We start from the raw sequence: 20,276 nt of genomic DNA on the forward strand, positions 1-20,276 counted from the left end.
ATGATTTTTTATTTATTTATTAATAAACGTGTCTATCTACGATTCGCTTGGTGCGTCCTACGCACACCTGGCTTTTGTCTCAAAACAAATCTTAAGAAAAAAGCGCAACAAATCTATATGGTTGAAAAGAACCACGTGTGGGTCCTACTATTCGAAGCTGCTTCTCGAGGGAGAGAATCAGGATTTTGTGTGGGAAAGCGATATGAGAAGTCTGAGATTATGTCAACTTTGGGAGTGCCAGACGACTCAAAATTATTAATTTTAAGTCTAATAATCGGTTTAGCCCTCACAAAGTCCCAATTGTCTTGACTTAATCTCAAGACAATTATTAATTTTTGAGCAAAAATCAGATTGGCCCTCACAATCGGTTGACATAATCTCACGGGGGCCGTTCATTTTATATTGTGATGTCAGTCCCAAACCGATTATTGGACTCAAAATTAAACAAAATTCAGAATCGAAATAATTGGTTTGGGGCAGTTGCTATTATCTTAAACGAAAAAATAATTGAGTTGGGGGCTTACAATCATCGTGTTTGTGCATTAACAAAATCTGGGTGGGCCCTACTATAACCAATTATATGTTACAAACTCGCCTTCTCATTCATTTCTTTTTTTTCCATCTTATTGGCAAACTGGCGAATATGAGAGAATGAGTTGCTTCGAAAAATCAATGCTCTTTTATATTCATAAAGACAGGAGTTAGAGAAATGGGTGTTGCAAATTGGGTTTGCTGAACACGATTTTCCTAGTTTTTTTTTGTTTTTTTTTTTTTTAAATCTAGGCCATGTTTGAGAGGGCACGCATGAATGAGTAAGAATAGGGTGAGAAGCAGCTGAAAATACCAGACAAGAGAAAAACTCTATTTAAAATAGATTTTTTTTCCCCTATTTTTCAGCCGCTGAGCACCATCTCCTCATTCCGCCTTCTCAAATCTCTCCACAAAGGAAGAAGCTCAAAAGTTTTTAGGGGAATGGTAAATCGGCTGTAGCCTGTAGATTACACCATGGTTTTAAATTCCGTTTCAGAACGCATTTCAGCCCTCACCGAAACCGAAATTTCATCTGAAATTGAGTACAGTATTAAAAAATAATATGTAATTTAATACCAAATTTCAGTCAAAATTTCACAAAAAAAATGCTATATAATTAATAAATTTGAGAATTTGGGGTTGTATTTCTTGAAATTTCAGACGAAATATAAAAAGACGAAATCTGGTACCATTTCGGGTTTTACCAATTTCGGTTTTGGTGTTGACCGAAATCCAAAATTTCGGATTTCGGTCGAAATTTCAAACTATAGATTACACAGACCATTGAAACTAGAATTCCGCCCTCATGACCCTAACTAAGCCCGTCATCGAGCTTGGTCCAAGGGCCTAAACAGAATCGATGTCTTTAGAATGAGATGATTGATTAGAACAAACTGCCATTGCCTTGCAACATCATCATTTTTTCCTGAGAAATGTTAGTTAGAAAATAAAGACCCCAAGAGAAGATGGTGAACATCAAGGCAATGGCAACGCTGTAGATAGTGCCCCAAAAATCTGATAGGATGATCCTAGCCCTTCGATTTGTGGAGGCCTTTAAACCGTCAGAGCCATCCATTTTTGGCCTGTTCATATCCAAGGGTTAAGATCACTATATGGAGAAGATTTTTGAGGCATGGCCTTTACCACGATGGAAACCAAGCAATGAATGGCTTAGATCATTTAGACAGGTAGGTCCCACTTTTTGTGGGCATTAATCTACACCACTCTACACACCCGCTTATCATCTAAAATCTCTTGTATGGGCAATTGGTCATAGTGAAAAAATCATCTCCAAAAAAAAAAAAAAAAAGCACATTTCGGGACCAAACTAAGAATGCAAACCAAGCAATATATGAGCAATACCCATTTCCCTAAAGTGTGGCCAAGAATGGACAAAATAAAGTGAAAAGTCTACAGCAGTGTCTACCTGTATATATGTACACCAGCATGTAATTTGACTGATTTACAAGAGCCTTTGCAACCATTTGTTGCCCCTTCTCATTTCTCTCAAATCTCAATCAGCAAAACAAATACCAAGTATACCTGCATAAAAGACCAGAAACATGTAATGCCTTCTTACAATAAAATTAGCAACTTTTCTTCATGCAAAATGTATAGAATCCGACTAGGCGGGCAATCACTCTCAAGATCAATCCTAACAATCAATTTTGGGTCCCACACAGTGACTTTTATGCATAATCAAGGCAGTTAATCATATAAAAGAAAAGAATCTGAAAAGTAAAGGATTGAGTGTTTAGCCCTTTCCAGAGTTACCTGATAATATTCGAAGCTTGACAGCCTTCAAGATAAGCGATTAAAGCTCCCCTACAGAGGGACTCAAAGAACTCACAGGAAATTTACACTGGCCCACCAAAACTTGTCATAAAACCACCATAATGCTGAATATTAAGGAGAAGAGCCCACCAGAAAATCATCTTTTGTAACCACATTCTCAGATTATATACCGTACGCTGGGTTATAGAAGGAACCAGGATTAGAGGTCTGAAACCTGGTGTCCTCGTGGGTAGGGGGGAATGGTCTCAGAAACCCATATTGGGGATCAAGATATCCAACTCTTCCATTATTTCTTATCTCAGCCAAGCTTTCCTGACCTCTTCTGCTCAAAAGTGACGCGGACTCAATAGAATTTGGACTGGTCATATTCCAAGCACCCCATGGTCCATTAGAATTGCGCATTGTCTCTTGTAAAGCCATATCTTGTAAAAGGTTGTACTCGCTCTGATCCATCACCATCATCGAATTATGATTAAAATTGGCCTCTTGTAAATCCATATCTTGTAAAAGGTTGTACCTGCTTTGATCCATCACCATCATTGAATTATGATTAAAATTGGTCGATCTTGACGTCAACAAACGAAGCCCCTGGTCAATCTCGGAGAAACCACTCAGATTGGAGCTGAAGTTTGGGGAAAAAAGATGTGTGCTTGACATTGGAAGTTTCCCCCTACTGATTTCCATTATTGCAGGATCAACGAATTCAACATCCGGATGGATGCTATTTCCTACTATTTGTTGAGGAGAATTCAAGTGCGCTGAACTGCCAAGGAATAGGTGTTGTGCATTTGAACCTGCAATAAGAAATAATTTAATACCAGCCCACCTACTTCAACAATAACCATGATTATAGAGTTGGGAGATTAAAAAGAAAAAGAAAAAACAAACCCGAAGAAGGAATCACGGTAAAGGACTGATCTCGATCCACCATATACTGGGGATTGAATCCAGGAGGCGGAATATGTGGGGGTTTTCTCTGGATGAGAAGTCTGGAAGGTGGAGATACCCCAGGCCTTGAATGAGAGTGTAAATCTGAGGGAGAAAATAAATGAATAAGACTCGCAATCAGGACCAACTAATGAAAAGCAAATGAGTATTTAAACAGATAGAAACTAGATTTCTTTAGTAATTAATTCACATGCATCTGATGAAAATGGGGAAGTAAAAGAAAATAAAATTTGGGACAGCTAAAATGCTTGCTGAAAAAACATAGTTGAATTTTATTAGTTAGATGCCAATTCAATCATATAACAAGACTAGTAAAACTCCGAGGATGTCTAGAAAAATCACAGAACGTTAAAAGCAAAATAAAGGAAAAGAGAGAACAATGAAACTCGGAACCATACTCCACTTATACGCAATTTTTAAGAGATTCTGATACTGGTGAACTGACAACTAGAATAATCACGATGTGATTTCTAAGTTCTAAGACCCACCTCATAGACAATATCATGTTCATATTGCAGCAGGCCAATACAAATTTGTACTATTCTGCATGATCCAGAAACCACTGAAGCATCAAATTCGAACATTTGCATGCGACATTTTTATTTCTTAACAATTTCATGCTTTTTATCCCCAACTTCCCTTATTATCTGATATTTCATGCATGCATTTCCTCAATTTTCTTCTTTTTCTATTTTCTTAGTTTACTTATGCAAACATGAAACTTACCACATAAACCCCACCAAAGTCAAAAATTTTGCTGAGTAATTTATTTCAGAATCTGAAATTTCTAAACCATCAATTACATAGTTGAGTAAAAAGTGAAAGAAGGAAATAGTGAGAACCAATGTTTAAAAACACCCCAAGTCAACCATTCAAGTGAATTTCTTTTTGTCTTGGCTGAGTTCTCATCTAAATCCAAGTTTTTCCCTACCAAGTCAATCAAAAACTCCTATGACTCCCGATTTAATGAAAAATTGACTGCATCAATAATTACTCAGCCGAGTCAACTCCTTTTTACCTAGGCCAAGTTCTCAACTAAGTCAAAGTCGTTAAACCTCCTGTTGGCAAACAAAGGTGTAGTATTCGGATTTAGGTAAAAGAAAAAAATAATTGCAACAGGAAGGATCCAATACAAATAATTATCACGTGTATCCACTTGAGACCCAAATTGACTATGGTGGGAAACAAAACAATTAGCTTGTTGCAGACCAACACTCGTTGGTATTGCAATCATTGTTTAAAAACTCAGAGCAGAACTCAACCAAGGTAAAACCGAGTGGAGTTGAGCAAGTCAATAATTGATTCGGAGAATTCTTAAACAGTGACTGCAATATCAATTAGAGGAACAAAGGCTTAGGTATGTCTTTTGTAGTTTTGTCTTCCACACTTCAATTTTTAAAAGAAACAAAATTCTGCTCCTAAAGAAAAAAAATGTCTCTATACATTCAGATGAGTCTGCACAGAGATTCTACTTTATCAATTTGCAAAACAATTCAACAAGACTGTGCAGAAACTATCATATCCATTTTCCAGACCCTAGCAGTCACTCAATTCATCCAGTTGTAATCACATAAATAAACACTCACAACTTATATGATCATGATATCAGTGAGTGAAAAAGAAAAAACAAACAATGCAACGCTCAAACAGAGAACCCAACAAACAAGATTATGAACTTCAAATCTTCATAGAGAAGCACTTTTAAACATTCAACTAACAATCTACCTCCCATAGAGAAAAGGAAGCCAAACCACAACAAAGGCCATTGGTAAAAAAAATGCACCAAAAGAAAGTCATGAGAAACATATTCAGACTGGTAAAACCCAATTGTCTAATCATGCAAGTTAAACAAAAGTTAGAACTCACCCGTATCCATAGTAGAAGAAAGGTGCTGATGACTGTTAAGAATCTCGGAGCTCCCCAAATCAGAGACAGTTATTCCATTAGGAAATTTATTCACTTGAAATCTATCATTATCCGCGATGCCTTGAAGATCAGAAATTTCTCTCTGCCCAAACTCATAGGTGCTCAAAGTGAATGAACGGTCACTTTCTTGGTTGAATTCATCCATCCTAGCAAAGGAAAACCTGGATTTATTGTTATTACCTGGCTTAGAAGAACTATACAATTTTGAGTCGCCAGTTATTCTATCACTTTCGCCACGTAACAGTTTTGCAAGATTATGAGGGCTTACTAAAGAATCATCCAAACCAAGATCCAATGATAAAATATTTCCTATAATATTGTTCTCTTCGCTTTTATCTACATTGGTTTCCTCACATAAAACTGAATTTTGGCTTCCAACTTTCTCCAATGATAATTTTTTTTGAAAACCATAACCTGTGTTCGGAAATCTAGAAACTTCCTGACTGCCAGAGGCCCAGTTACTCAACTTCGCTTTTTCACCGTTAGGAAATAATGAGACACCTGGTGCAGACGATGAAGAAGCCTCGTCAACTATCTGGTCCACAACAAGGCCACCCGTAGAAAAACTAGAAAGATCTCCTCCAAGCCTTGAAATCAACGTTGGAGATCTATTTTTTTCTTCCAGATCCCTAGCAGCCAAGATCTCTATTCCCATCTCAGAACTTCCACATGTCTGTTCATCTGAAAGAGGCAAATCTTGGGGCGTTGAGGAAGCCCCAGGTTCTGGGTCAAGGTTTGAAGCTTCTAAGCTCACAATACCATTCAATTGTGCGGTGGGCTCCACGCTAACAACAATATGTGGCTCGGTCTGACGTGTTTGACCGTCCTCTTTACACAGTTCTGATGATGGGAAGGTCTCTAGCCTACCATTTGAAAGTGATGTGCCTATACACTCAACATGTTGATCAGTACTGCACGTTTGTGTTGGGTTTTGGGCTTTAGCACCAACGCAAGATATAAGAGAACCATTGGACATTATTGGCTCATTTTTGGAAGGTCCTTGGCTAACTAGAGCATTTGTAACTGGCAACCTGCCCGGATTGGCTCTCAAACCCCTGGATAAGAAAATCGGAAGTCCCCAAACAATTAAAACAACTAAGAAATAAAAGGCTTTATGAAAAAAGAGAAAAATATAAAAAACAATCATACCAAGAAGCAGCTGCTGGAAGACCACCAGATTTTCCAGCATCATCGTCTGAAAGGATATTTTTACTGTAACCTCCGGGACTCTGAAAGGCCCAGGAGAAACAAAAAAAATTAGAACAAAGACTGCATCTTGAAATTTTAAAAAACAGGAGGAAATTTTTTTTTTTTTCTTTCTAAAATGAGGAGGAAAAATATTTTATTTGAGCAAGATATATAACTAGAGAACAAAATCCAGAAGATGCCACCACGGAGTTCCGTTAAAAATACTAATAAAAAATCAAGCAGAATAAAAACCAGTGTGAATGTGAAATTCCCCATGTCCAAAACAGTGCACAGAAAAATCCCTTACATGAGCTACTGGTTTCCCCAAAGGTTTGCTCAGGATAACATTATTGTTGCTGCAGAATTCATCAACTGGAGGAGGTAAGAAATGCCCAGAACGCCGCTGGAAGTAATTCAAAGCACTTCCAGGAGAATGCTGAAATTTGCTGGATTGGTAACAAAAACAGTAAAAATTCAGATATGGTATCATACAGGAAATACAATGTAAACAAGCTTTGAAGGTAGATTATTCAGGAAATCCAATATAAACAAGTTTTAAAGGGAGCTTAAAAAGAGAGGTGCATCTGTGCAGACTTTAATCAAAGCAACACTGGCTATTGAGTACTTCATGGACATCAATATCCATATACAAAGAGAGAAAGATGGTCAAGTTTGCAAGTAACTTAAAGGTAATTGAATGGCCCAAGATGTGGCGGTGATGATTTCATACTATTCGGGTCACCTATAAGAAGGAAACAGCGGGACCACTACAAGGATAGTAAAATTCTCTGAATTTATCAACAAGAGCAAGTTGGTGGACTTTCCATTCAGTGAAGATCTATATACCACAAACCCAGTAATTGGATATTTGATAGATTTCTTGTTTTGCAATAGTAGGATGCTCACTACGAAGGGGTGTCTGAAAGTGGTCATCGTCTGCCTTCATCACAACATACCCGGGGGCAGATGGTAACAGGATGGGCCTGCAACTTTTAGATTCAAAAAATATGGAGATGATGGGAGGTAAGACAAGATGGTGGGGACCATCCTAGGGCTCATTTCTAATTTTTAAGTGCCTTTTAGGCATTTTTAAGGTCTCCTAACTTACAAGAGGGGTATCATGGTCTTTTCCCATGAAAATCACTTATGTTCTTTGAGTTATGAGTTTTAAATAGTGCCCACATATGTATTACGAAAATTTAAAGTTGTGAAGTCATTAGAAGGTATTTTAGTCCAAAGTATTAGGTTTTTGTTTAGGGTTTTAAAACTTTCTAGTTCTCTTTCTTTTCTTATATATGTGTAGCCTTAGGGAACTCTTCAGGAGGCGTTGCAATGGAATGAATAAAGATTTGAAGCTCTCTCTCTCTCTCTCTCTCTCTCTCTCTCTCTCTCTCTCTGTTATGCCTTTTGATGTGTGACACTTCATGTTAGGTCAATTTTCTATCCTTAAACTTATCTTTCTCATTTTCTTTATCTCCTCCTTCTCTTTTCTCCCATCACTTTACTCACCCTTCCCGGTTGGGTTTATAAACCATTCCTCTTTTCTCTTTCTCTTTGATCTTCTTTCCCTATTACGAAAATTTAAAGTTGTGAAGTCATTAGAAGGTATTTTAGTCCAAAGTATTAGGTTTTTGTTTAGGGTTTTAAAACTTTCTAGTTCTCTTTCTTTTCTTATATATGTGTAGCCTTAGGGAACTCTTCAGGAGGCGTTGCAATGGAATGAATAAAGATTTGAAGCTCTCTCTCTCTCTCTCCCCCTCTCTCTCTCTCTCTCTCTCTCTGTTATGCCTTTTGATGTGTGACACTTCATGTTAGGTCAATTTTCTATCCTTAAACTTATCTTTCTCATTTTCTTTATCTCCTCCTTCTCTTTTCTCCCATCACTTTACTCACCCTTCCCGGTTGGGTTTATAAACCATTCCTCTTTTCTCTTTCTCTTTGATCTTCTTTCCCTCTTTTTACTATCTTGATCTTTTCTGGATCTTGATCTCGATCACTTGTCTTTACCTTGATTCCCTACTTCGTTTCTCTTGGCTATCATTTACTCATATCAGTTTGGTATTAGAGACTAGGGTTCACATCACAAGACCATAGCAAATGGTGGGAGAGACATCTTTGTTTTCAACAATCTAGGCCTTCCATCCTGTGGGAAAACACTTGCAAGAACAAGTACGAGAGAGTCTCTTTGCAAGCTTCCTTTCTCCTTTCTCTCACGTCTTCCCTTCTCTCTTCTTCACCTCCTTGTTTGTGCTCTCCTTTTGTTTTTTGTTCTAATTGTCTATTTTCATAACTCAAACAAGGGAAATCAGCATCGATAAAAAGGATAGTTTCCTTCTCTTCAGGTACATAATTTGTTTTTTAATATAATTTTCTTCTCTTCATATGGGTTGCTCATATGGGCTTGTGTTTTCTCCTACTATTGTCTTGATCAAGGTTGCCAGAGCGGGAATCGTGAAGTCGACAGAGAGTCACCGGAGATTCATCGCCAGGGAATCGCCGAGAAATTGTCTTTCTCATAACATTAAACCGCGGTTCCCAAAAGTAGGAATTTGATTTCCGGGGAATCATAAACCATGATTCCCAAAAGTGGGAATCGGGTTTCAGGAGAATCCGAACCGGGATTCCCAGTTTTTGGGGATTCGAAAAGATTCTTGTTTCGGATTCGAGAACCCGGGAATTGAGGTTCCCCACTCCCATGGAAGCATCCTGCTTCCTTGGTCTTGATAGAGGGCAAGCCTTGGCGCAACGGTAAGGTTGCTCCATTGTGACCCGGTGGTCACGGGTTCGAGTCACGGAAATATCCTCTCAGCAAAGCAAGGGTAAGGCTACGTACATCTAGCCCTCCCAAACATGCGGGAGCCTCGTGCACTGAGCCGCCCTTTTTTATTGTTCGTGTCTTGATCACCATTGATGCATTTACTGCTGCAAGTTGATTTTTTTCCACTATCTTATGATAATTTGAATTTATTTTTCACACCTATTGGAGTTTCCTTCTATGCAAGAAAATTTAAAGCAACCTACTAATAAAGTAAATTGATATCTTAGTCGCTCTGTGAAAAAGGAATTCTTCTTCTTTTTTAATAGCAGAGATAGGCAGTGGTAGAAAAATCCCCTCGGAAAGATGCTCCTAGTCCTCTAATATGTTTGGCACTGTATGAACGGTTGAGAAAAATTATATATTTACTCTCTACAACATGTGTTCGCCGGAACATTCAAATTGGAATACAAGCCTTAGATTACCCTGTACATGAACAACAGAAATCACTTTGACCGTAAATCACTTCGAAAATAAGTACTCTTCAAGGTAGTCTACTCCAAAATTGCTTACCATTAGACCTACTCTACTTGCACACCAATTCTAACAAGAGGTTGTTTCACCTCGTCGAAACTAAGTTCTCCCGAACTCAGCCATTGATGTTTGTGTAAAAGGGCTAAAGATTAATGTCACTAAAAAATGGGATTTTTAATCACAGCCTTTCTTTGTGAATGGCTGAGTTCACGAAGACAGGCTTTGAATTTGGCTGAGTTCTTCGGAATAACCTGCAAACCCTTAAGAAAGCATCATAAATCAAGGCACGTTCACCAATGACGCCGGGCTTGTTTTATACAGGATAATCTCTGCCCATTCTGATTTCCTTTTCTATTTGAAATGTTTTCGTCCTCATCATATCGAACTAAACTGGAGCTCCTAAACTACCCAAATGGGAAATAAAATACAAACCTAAAAAATCCCTATCCTGAAGGTACAGAGAATCAAGATTATTATAAGGTCAAATGTGCATCCATATTGGCCAAAATATGGGCCATCTTATTCTTATTCATCTGCTCATGTATCAGATTCATTTACCACCATTCTCCAACTTTATGCAACCCCTATCCTCACTAGCCAAGGTTAGTAATTTTTGTTGTGTATCCAACCGGCTATTCTTGAAGTGACCTGTCATAATTTGATTTTCATCTAGGATTGAGTTAATACTAAGGAAGAGCTTGCAATCTAATTTGTTAAAGTATAAAAGATTAAGTAATGCCATCCCCAACAGGTTAAGCTTTTGGAGTAACTGGTATTTCCACATGGTATCAGAGCAAAAGGTCCAGAGTTCAAACCTCCTTGATATTAAAATTTCGCATGCAATGGCTAACCCAAAAAAGTGGGGCCACATGTGCCATGTGTAGGCCAACCCTCAAAAAGAGGAGCCACATCTGAGGGGGTGTTAAAGAATAAAAGATTAAATAACACCATCTCCAACAGCTTAAGCTTTTGAAGTAACTAGTAGTTTCACTTAATTGATCGTATTCTTTGACACAAATGCTATTCAAAGTACTTCATTGTCATTTGTCAAAGCCCCTTTCTCTTGAAGCATTTGTTACACAGTGAATGTCAGCAGTAGTTAAGTCTTTGGTCAAGAGTTTGGTTATTTGATTTAATTATGGATGGATGAGCCTTACCAGGTTTGTGTTTAGCTAATCCATTAAGAACCTCAGAAATCTATGATCAGACCTTACACTCCTCACAGGGCATGTTATTCGACATTTCTACAATCTAGCGGGAGACAATTCACAGCAGACATATATAGCAGTCCTAAGCTCACAAATCAAAAGGAGATTGTATGATATGCTCTAACTAAAGTAAATTGACTTTTTAAATTAGATACAGACTAAATAAATCAAAATTATCTCCATGACAGGAAAATAAATCACAATTATCTTGAAAACGATTAAAGACGGAATCATATGAAGTGATTAAGTAGCATAAACTAAAGGGCAAAACAAAAATACCTAGAACATGTTGAAATGGCCTCGTCTTTTGTTAATGTGTCTTCCTGTGCCCTAGCATCATGCAAGTACAAACAATCTGGATTGCCACAAGGCTGGACCAGTAAACAACCTGCCGGTTAACAAAATTTATAGCATAGCCCAAATATCTAATTTTAAATTGGAACATAGATAAAGAAAAGATATAACAGCAGATAAACCTTGATATCGACAATACTCACTATATTTCTCAACCACGCATGGCAGTATTTTGTGGTGCCAAAGCATGCTCTACACAAGAAAAGATCAAAGAGAATAACTGTAATAAAATGAATAAAATGCATGGAATGAGACAACCACAGGATTAAAAAGAAACTTGCCTTAAAGGTCTACCATCTAAGATGTAACCATTTACAACTTCAATACACCTAATAGCTTCCTCATTCTTTGAATACAATATATATCTGAAAGTAATTGACCAAAGACTCCATTAAAAAAGAAGAAGTAATTGACCAAAGACAACAATGAGAGATAGATAACTGCAGAATATGAATACAAAGAATATCTGAATCAATATAAACACATACATGTATGTCTATGATGAATACATCTTTATATAGGCAAGGAATGACTTCCTTTTATAAATAAATAGAGCACAATTTAATAACTAGTGCAAAAGACACTAATATCTTATGCAAACACTTGAAATTACAAAATTTGAAATAGTTTCGGATTGAAGTAGATGATACTCACACATTACAAGAAATGTTAACAGAAGAATGCTGAGGAGCTCCAGCAGTTCGTGTTATTGAAACCTTTACAATCTTACCATATTGTCCAAAGAATTCCTTCTGCTGGAGAGTCTGCAGAAAGGCAGATGGAATTTTTAGTTTAGATAGAATTTTAACCAACACACACAGTCAACAATCATTCAAAAGGAAAAAAAAAAAAACAACTCCTACATGCAGATAAAATCCCATTCAGCAAACTAGTTTCCTCCAAAGGTACAATTACATGGTGTGTGCTAATCAACGGTAAAATTTAAGTTTGAGCCGAGTCAACCAAGTCAATGATTGACTTGACAAAGTTAAAGGATTGCTGTAAAAACAAAAGTACTTAGAGAAAGGTAGGAAGAAATAAACAAGACAACTAATATTCAATTTATATAAATAAAAAGACAATAACATGGCGTTAAATTTCGGCCAAAATTTCATATTTCCACCAAGATAGAAACGAAATCCGCATGGAATCGTTTTTTACAGGATTTCGCCTTGAAATTTCCCCGAAATTCCGAAATTTCTATGATATTTCCTTTTTACAAAATTTCCACTGAAATTTTAGAGAAACCGAAACTATTCCACCGAAGCCGAAATATTTCGATTTCTATTGTGGCTGAAACCCGAACTGAAATTTAAAACCTTGGTCAGCACCCTCTCTCCCTCCTCAAATGCATTAGTAAATTTTGTTGGGCACACATAAGCTCCATATGATGCAAACCGGAGGAAAACATGTCTTTCTTGAAAACAGTGTTCATGCGATGAGAAGAAGAAAAGAAGGAAGAGACGAAGAGTGGAGAAACAGAAGAAAAGAAAGAGAGGAGAATATATCATGTTGTCCCGATAGAAGAATTAATCATATTGCCTTTCACTTGCCACCCCTTCTACTGTTCAGAGAGAAGAAAGTAGGAAAGAAAAAAAATGGGATTCACCATGTTAGTCTATGTGTTCAGGCTGACTCAAAAGAATAGGTTACCTTTTCTAAGTTTCAATTCAAGACTAGTAAATAACTAAAGTCAAAAGTTGGAACATTAAGAAAGGGGATGCCGGTCAAAAAGAAACAATAAGGAGGGGACTGGTGGATCATCAGAACAGCAAAACCATCCAATATAAGGGCGATCTCTAGTGCTAATTATCCTGCGTAGTTGGGGAAGAAGTACATGCCGAACAGAAGCATTAAGAAGCATCAAGGTTACCCTGAGATTAGCCTTCCCGCACTACTAGATATCTCATCTTTCACCATAGGCCTCTCCGTATCTCCTCTAGCGCTCTTGTAACCAGGAGATCTTTATCTATGTTCGGCCTGGGAACTCACACCCAAAGCACACCCTGGAGTCCACTCAATAATCGCCACATAAACTTGGGAACTCAAACCCAAAGCACACCCTAGAGTCCTAGGATCCACGCCACATCCCATAACGTGATGGGACTTTTCAATACGTTCCTCATTTATCAAAGTATATAATTTCTTTAATTCAACATCTGGAGGAATTTTCGGTTATCAAAATATGATAAAACTTTGAATGTGGTGGTGGATTTCTTTCTCTCATTAACTTTGGTTATACTATCTTCCACTCGTGGCTTCTCTATTATGTGTTATTTTCAATTGCACTTTCTATTCTTGGAAATTTTAGATAATTTCACCACTTTATTTTTAATATTGAGATCTAAATCATCCTTTATAAATTGGGCATTTCTCCTTTCAATCAATCCTATTGTTCCATCATTGTGATGCAATACAAATCTATAACCTTAAGAATGTTCAGAATATCCAATAAAAGCAAATTTAATTTTCTTGGGATCTAATTTAGATTTTTTTATCTAAAATCTTTAAATAAGGTTTTCTTCATGTAAGTCAGAACTATCACGTGATTTTGCCACTAAGCACAGAAAAACAAAAGATGCTTGTTTCATAAAACGTAATGATAACTATACAAATCTTCCTAACAGCAGAATATATCCATCAGGTATCATTAAATAGCTTAGTGAAGAAATTACAAATAATAGTTGAATGGGAAAAAAATACGAATATAACATTCCCAGTCAGTATTTTCATCCAAAATCCACTCACTCCCACTAACATTTTTTTATCTAAAATCTTCAAATGAGGTTTTTCTTCATGTAAGTCCCAACTATCCGTTGTATAGGAAGCGTGATTTTGCCACTAGCACAGAAAAACAAAAGATGCGTGTTTCATACAAAAGCAAGGATAACTAGATAAATCTACCTAACAGCAGAATAGATCCATCAGGTATCATTAAATAGCTTAGTGAAGGAATTACAAATAATATTTGAATAGGAAAAATACGAGTATAACATTCCCAGTCAGTAGTTTCATCCAACATCCACCCACTCCCACCCAACTCGGATTTTTGGTTGGCAATCAACTCAAAAAACCAAGAATAACACTTCAATTTGGAAAGTGCATGTTTCTCTTATCATATAAAATTTTCCATAAAACTCTGAAGAAACTTCCACGAAAGCTAAGTGTTTAAGTTTGGCCGAGGTCTCTAATATTAAATAAAATTGTGAGGAAACAACCTGATTCCACAGTTCATAAATACTAATCTCTAATATCTTCCAACTAGTAATACTTTTTGGGCATTTTGTTATAAACGTATCGAAAGTATTCCTCCTTATACATATACATGTTCATAGGATGGGCCTTACTGTACAAAAACACAAGGGTAGAGCTTGGAACCTACACCCAACCTCCCTGCCATGGTAATATCATGGCTTATTCAATCATGAAGGCTTTCAAGCACACATACTGTAAAAGAAATAGATAATACAGAATTATCCCTCTAATAATTAATATTCTATAAACTAATGACCTACAATGTTAGATAAATTTTGACGAACCAACTTGGGTCCATATATAATAATTACTAATCTCAAATATCTTGTAACTAATGATATTTTTGAGTATTTTGTCATAATAGCATGTCATAATAGTATACACCATTAAGCCATTGAATGACGTTAAGTGGATCTCCTTCAATCACCACCACCTTGTTCAAGTCCACATTCTGCAAACATTTAATACCATGATGGATCGCCCAAACTTCGGCCTCATTTGCATCTGCCACCGGAATTGGACCGCTAAAAGCCCTTATGATTCTCCCTTCAGCACCCCTAAGCAAGCCCCCAATACCCGAGGGACAGGAGTTTCCCATACTAGAGCCATCAAAGTTTAGTTTTAAAAACCCCGGGGCCGGAGGAGACCATACTTGGACAATCTTAGGCTTAATGGTAGGAGAGAATGAAATATGAACCCCCGCACCCACCCCACAACACACACACACGGGGCCGGAGGAGACCATACTTGGACAATCTTAGGCTTAATGGTAGGAGAGAATGAAATATGAACCCCCGCACCCACCCCACAACACACACACACTCACACACAAAAAAAAACCACCACAAACCACCCTTTTCCTTTACAAATTTTTCCGTGACATTAGGAGATTTTTATCTCCTACTGTCTTTTTTCTTTTGAAAATGGTAGCCAATATACTGAAAGAGGACCGAGATGGTAAAAAACAACGAGAAAGACTAAAGAAAAAGAAGATTGAAGATACCATGAATGATATAAATCAAGGGGGGAGAGAGTCATAAAGTGCCAATGAATCTTTAGAGACCCCCTTCTCTAGCTAAGCCGTCTGCCTACCGAATTTGCAGAACACTAAACATGCTGGAACACCATCAGTAAAGACTTTAACCAATCGCACATTTCATCGAACAATCTATCAAAACACCACGGGTGTTTCACAGTTTTGTTTAACATTCAACTGGAAAGATTAGGTATATAATGACCATGAATAACCATTGGACGACAAGTACCTCTTCATCAGCTAAATGAGCAGGTATTCCAACAATATATACAAGATTTCGTTGAATAACTCGAGCAGTGCTAAGATGTTTCCTCCCTTCTGATGTTTTTAACTTGGCCTTTTGTGACTTCTGCCTCTTTTCCGAATTTAGTTCAGCCAACCTGCTCCATGCAAAGAAATGAAAACTCACTTGTCTCCAAATAACAGTTAATGGAAAATGCACTCCACCCAAATATCCACATATGCATTTTATTTTAAATCAGGTTAAAAAAAGTGAACTCAAAACCTGAAATTAAATGAATTGCCACACTATTTTTGCATTGCAAGTCTTTCATATCATATTATTAAGTATCAGACATGCCTTTCACAACTGACTGTCATCCCTACTATTCTTTCCTTGTCATATGGAGCACGGCATGCGGGACATCTCCCCTCATGATCGTCTTTCTCAGCCATCTCCATTATATGATGCCAACACCAAACGCATATCTATCAAAAAAGAATGTAATGAAAGCAAGGCCCAGAAATGGTAAGTAAACATAAAAGTTTAGAAAGACACCATGAGGAAAAAATTCCTCAACTCATACCAGAAACCAAAAAAAATAAAAACATGCAGAACAATCCAAAGGACAAAAAAGAATTTGAATATTCATTTCTGAAGCAGGGACTTTCGAAGTCGAAGCATTAAATTTACAGACGCATCTCACAATGGTACATGTAACGGAGTTGAAAGCTCTCAGACAAGATAAGGTGAATGCTGTGAATGAAAAAGATTGTAAATGACATGGCAAAAGGTTCTGTTTACAACTTCAATTTGAACAAATGGAAACGGGAATAGGTTATCTTCCCACTTTAACCCTAAGCTAACAGTTTCGGATGAATAATTAAATCTTATCTCAATAAGCAATAGCAGAAACCATATGTTCGTTTGCAAGGTACATTGAGAAAATCAACTTAGAAGGAGTAATAAAAAAAAGTATTATATTAACATAATTATCTGTCCCCCACTGCTGATAGGATCCCGAACATCAACTTGGAAAGAGTAATAAAAGGAAGAAAGAATTATATTAACATAATTATTTGTCCCCAACTGCAGATTCAAAATCTGGGTTGCATGACAGAGAAATAAAGACCATCACCAATTCAACTCAGTTACTTTGAAACCATAAGTAATAGCAACCACAGACATTGTCACACGAATTTAATGAAAAAAAAAATGTTAATAACTATTAAAGAGATAGGGAGCCTCAAGCAATGCATGAGGTTTTGTGCTTATGAACATCAAAACTCAAATGGATATAACAGGCCACCACAAAGATTATTAGAAAATAAGTGTATATCATTGGAAGTCAAACCTGGTATCCGCATTTACATGGCTTCAATTGTTGATCAGTCAGATCCATCTCCTCCATGCATAGGGGACAATTTCTTTCCCCTTCATCACTCATGGCATTCCTAATGATGTTCGAATTGAACTTTTAAGTCCCAGAAAAAGTAATAAAGCAAAAAAAAAAAAAAAAACCTAAATGCATGTGCAATATGGAAGAAATAAACAATACTAAGAAAGTAGTCATGGAAAGAATAAATTTGGGACACGGATGACCTAACTACACATGCAAGTAGTTGATAGGAAGTGCCAGTATAGGCTCAAAATAACGTGTTTTGAAGAGCATTGGGAGTAACATAAGTGCCCATGCATGAGTCCTTATAATAAATGAAATGCATGGCATGTATTTACGTGTGAAGTAACATAAATTTTACATAAGTGAAGGCATATGTGGGTCACAGTTGCCATGTATCCGATTAGAGTTGCAGAGTCTGCTAGTAAACAACAGGGAACCATCAATAATAAGAGTCAATTTGTCTCTTCCACAAGTTCTTTCAGGGTCTATAGTTATTTTCAGATTAAGATCTTATTAAACCCATAGAAAATGGGTTCTGCCACTTCATGCACACCATCCCAACCATCTCAAACACACACATGGATGGTGTGGTGATCTGGTGGCCACGGCATGGATTGGCCATAACACAAATACCGTAGCAACCAAACTATCTGAGCCATACAATAAATTGACTACAGATGGATAGGTAAGAAAACATTGTTGAGCAGAAATTGAGCAACACACAACACTACGTGAAAAACATCACATCTCAGATAGTATATCAGATTACCACCATTTTCTTATATTGCCCATCCATGTGACGGTCCACCAAATCAACTATCTCGCTCATCATAGTGTGGCACAACGACGACAAGAAAAGCAGTCCATGGAACTCCATGCCACACATAAAGATAAATATTGTCTCTTGCACATAACCTATTTTCTACTTCTTTGATGACCAAATCCCATTAAGCTTTAGATGGGAATCCAAAACCCATAGAAACCTGGATATGGGATAGGTTATTTCTCAATCTTGCCTCTCAATCCACTACCACAATGGCACTTTTATTAAGGTTATTAACTCCCGAATCGGAACTAATTCAAACAACCTTCTCAGACTCAATTTTTGTTTGCTAATTCAATCTATCACTGTTTTTTTATATGGCCTCGAACACTCAAGTTTTTGCTTACTCAATCGACTCCCAACTAAAGTCCAAGGTATTACTGATGAATTGGAGATGAGGTATCTGAGAATGATTCTAAAACTTAATGGTTTGTTGGAGTTTTGACCCATGATATCATATGTAGTTGGATCTAAATCAGTGAGGATTTCTCGGCTGCAGTGAAACTCGATGATATTTGGACTCCCCTCCATTCGAGGCGTAGATTAAGTCAAACTGAATGGTTTGTTGGGGGTTTAATGGTAGCTGCAAACCCTAAACCAAAACGGCACTATGATTCGGATGGGTGGCATTAGTGGAGTATTTTTCAACCTTAATTCTATGGTTATCCTTTCCTAAGCAGGCTCTTGCTGTGACTCTAAACATGATAGGTTCGGGACCTATCAGATGGCAATTGCCCATAGAAAGAGGGAAAGGGAAAGGGTGTCCTCTTGGTAAACCAGATTTTAACCATATGAGAATAAATACAAATTAACTTTCCTCCCTCCATCTTGAGAAAGATGACAACTATCCCAAAATTACTACCTACTAAATAAGAAAGTGTATTAACTAGGTAACTTAGACCAAAACATAAAGGAAACAAATTCAAAACACAAAAGATACATATAGAAATAAGTCAAATCTCCAAAGGGAATGTTGCCAGATGTGTAACAAAACACTGCCAAAAAACACAAAAAGAAAATAAAAATCCTTTTAGGGCAGGCTGCAAATAAAGAAAACTCCCAAAATCCTAATAAACCTAAATCAGAACAAATGAAAAGAGATACCAAATTATTTGCCCTACTATAACACATATCCCAACCTAGCACCCAAAATAACCTATCGATGTAAAGAAGTTCTGCAGAAGGATATAAATTTCTACCGATTTGAACACGAAAACACAGAATTCAACTTCAAACAACAACAATCTACAAAAAAAAAAAAAAAAAAAACTCTAACCATTCAAGGCAAAAAAATTAAAAAAAAACGCAAAATCTTGATGATCTTGAAGATCTTGAAAACAGGAAAAAGAATTATCGGAACTTACATTGACAGATCTTGAAGATCGAGAGGATTCGAGAAAGATGAGATGAGGTTTTGGAGATCCCCCTCTTGCCGTTTCCTGTCCCTAGAATTGAATTTCTGTGGGGAAGTCCGATATTTATAGACTATATCACTTTGGCTAAAAGTGCGTCACTCTTTTGACACCCATTCGACGCCCCTCTACTTTTCTAAATGGGGCTTGTAACGTTGGTTTGTTTAAAAGAAAAGCGTTACGGCCAAAAAAAGGTAATGGCAAGAGAGAGGACGGGCATCCTTTCGGTTGATAAATACACCCCTCTTCTTTGTCCCTTTCTTTGTTTTATTTCTTTATTATTACTATTGATTGATAGGTAGATAGATTAGATTCACATCCCAAAAAACTCCAAAACTGATCTCTTCTCGGGGCTTTCTTCATTTGTTTATTTTAATTAATTCCCGACAGACTGTCTGTGGGCAAAACAGAGGGGTGTCAATAGAAAAATAAGGGGGTGAAAGTTGATCTCATTGTAATACAATGAGGCACTCCTACTATAGTGGGCCTCGGGTCTCTTAGGATACTATTAAAAAGTTTCTAACGTTCAGCCCTGTTTGGATTGCAGGAAAAATATTTCTTGTGGAAAATTTCAGGATTTCGGCCAAAATTTCGATAGAAGTGTCCTCGAAATGTTGGTTTTTGGGGGCCGAAATTTCGGTAATTTCTGCCGAAATTCTATAAAGGAATAAAAAAATAATACCGTATGGAAAATTTTGCTAAAATTTCGACCGAATTTCAGCAATTTTTGTTCATGGAAAGCAACTGATATTGCACGCCCAAAACTTGTGACTGGGAACACAGAGTGGCCTTGTGATGGCCTGTCAGATGAACGGTCCCGATCAGCGAGTATACATGTCACCTATACTTTAGTGATAATAGTTTTCGCTAATAGGAAGGACGATCTTCGA

General features: G+C 37.1%; 1 protein-coding gene across 3 annotated transcripts; it reads right to left on the reverse strand.

The window, feature by feature from the left end:
- Window positions 1–1,299: 1,299 nt before the first annotated feature.
- On the reverse strand, window positions 1,300–19,482 carry LOC143891640 (uncharacterized). Of its 3 annotated transcripts, XM_077396181.1 has the most exons (15): window positions 19,339–19,482; window positions 17,104–17,203; window positions 16,110–16,237; window positions 15,759–15,909; window positions 11,893–12,002; window positions 11,520–11,603; window positions 11,382–11,430; window positions 11,164–11,255; window positions 6,695–6,833; window positions 6,349–6,428; window positions 5,140–6,254; window positions 3,214–3,357; window positions 2,305–3,119; window positions 1,958–2,073; window positions 1,300–1,613 (listed from the first exon to the last, which is right to left on the reverse strand). In XM_077396181.1, coding segments are annotated over exons 1-13 (2,826 nt in total). In that variant the 5' UTR covers window positions 19,341–19,482; the 3' UTR covers window positions 1,300–1,613; window positions 1,958–2,073; window positions 2,305–2,487. The 3 variants fall into 3 exon arrangements, with proteins under 3 accessions (XP_077252296.1, XP_077252295.1, XP_077252297.1); XM_077396180.1 differs by lacking the exon at window positions 1,300–1,613 and having other exon boundaries at window positions 1,866–2,073; XM_077396182.1 differs by lacking the exons at window positions 1,300–1,613; window positions 15,759–15,909; window positions 16,110–16,237; window positions 17,104–17,203; window positions 19,339–19,482 and having other exon boundaries at window positions 1,866–2,073; window positions 11,164–11,272; window positions 11,893–11,948.
- Between the last annotated feature and the right edge of the window lie 794 nt (window positions 19,483–20,276).

Source organism: Tasmannia lanceolata, unplaced genomic scaffold (assembly GCF_043159265.1).
Source record: "Tasmannia lanceolata isolate RefF3 unplaced genomic scaffold, GAP_Taslan_0.1 ptg000015l, whole genome shotgun sequence".
NCBI classification, from domain to species: Eukaryota; Viridiplantae; Streptophyta; class Magnoliopsida; order Canellales; family Winteraceae; genus Tasmannia; species Tasmannia lanceolata.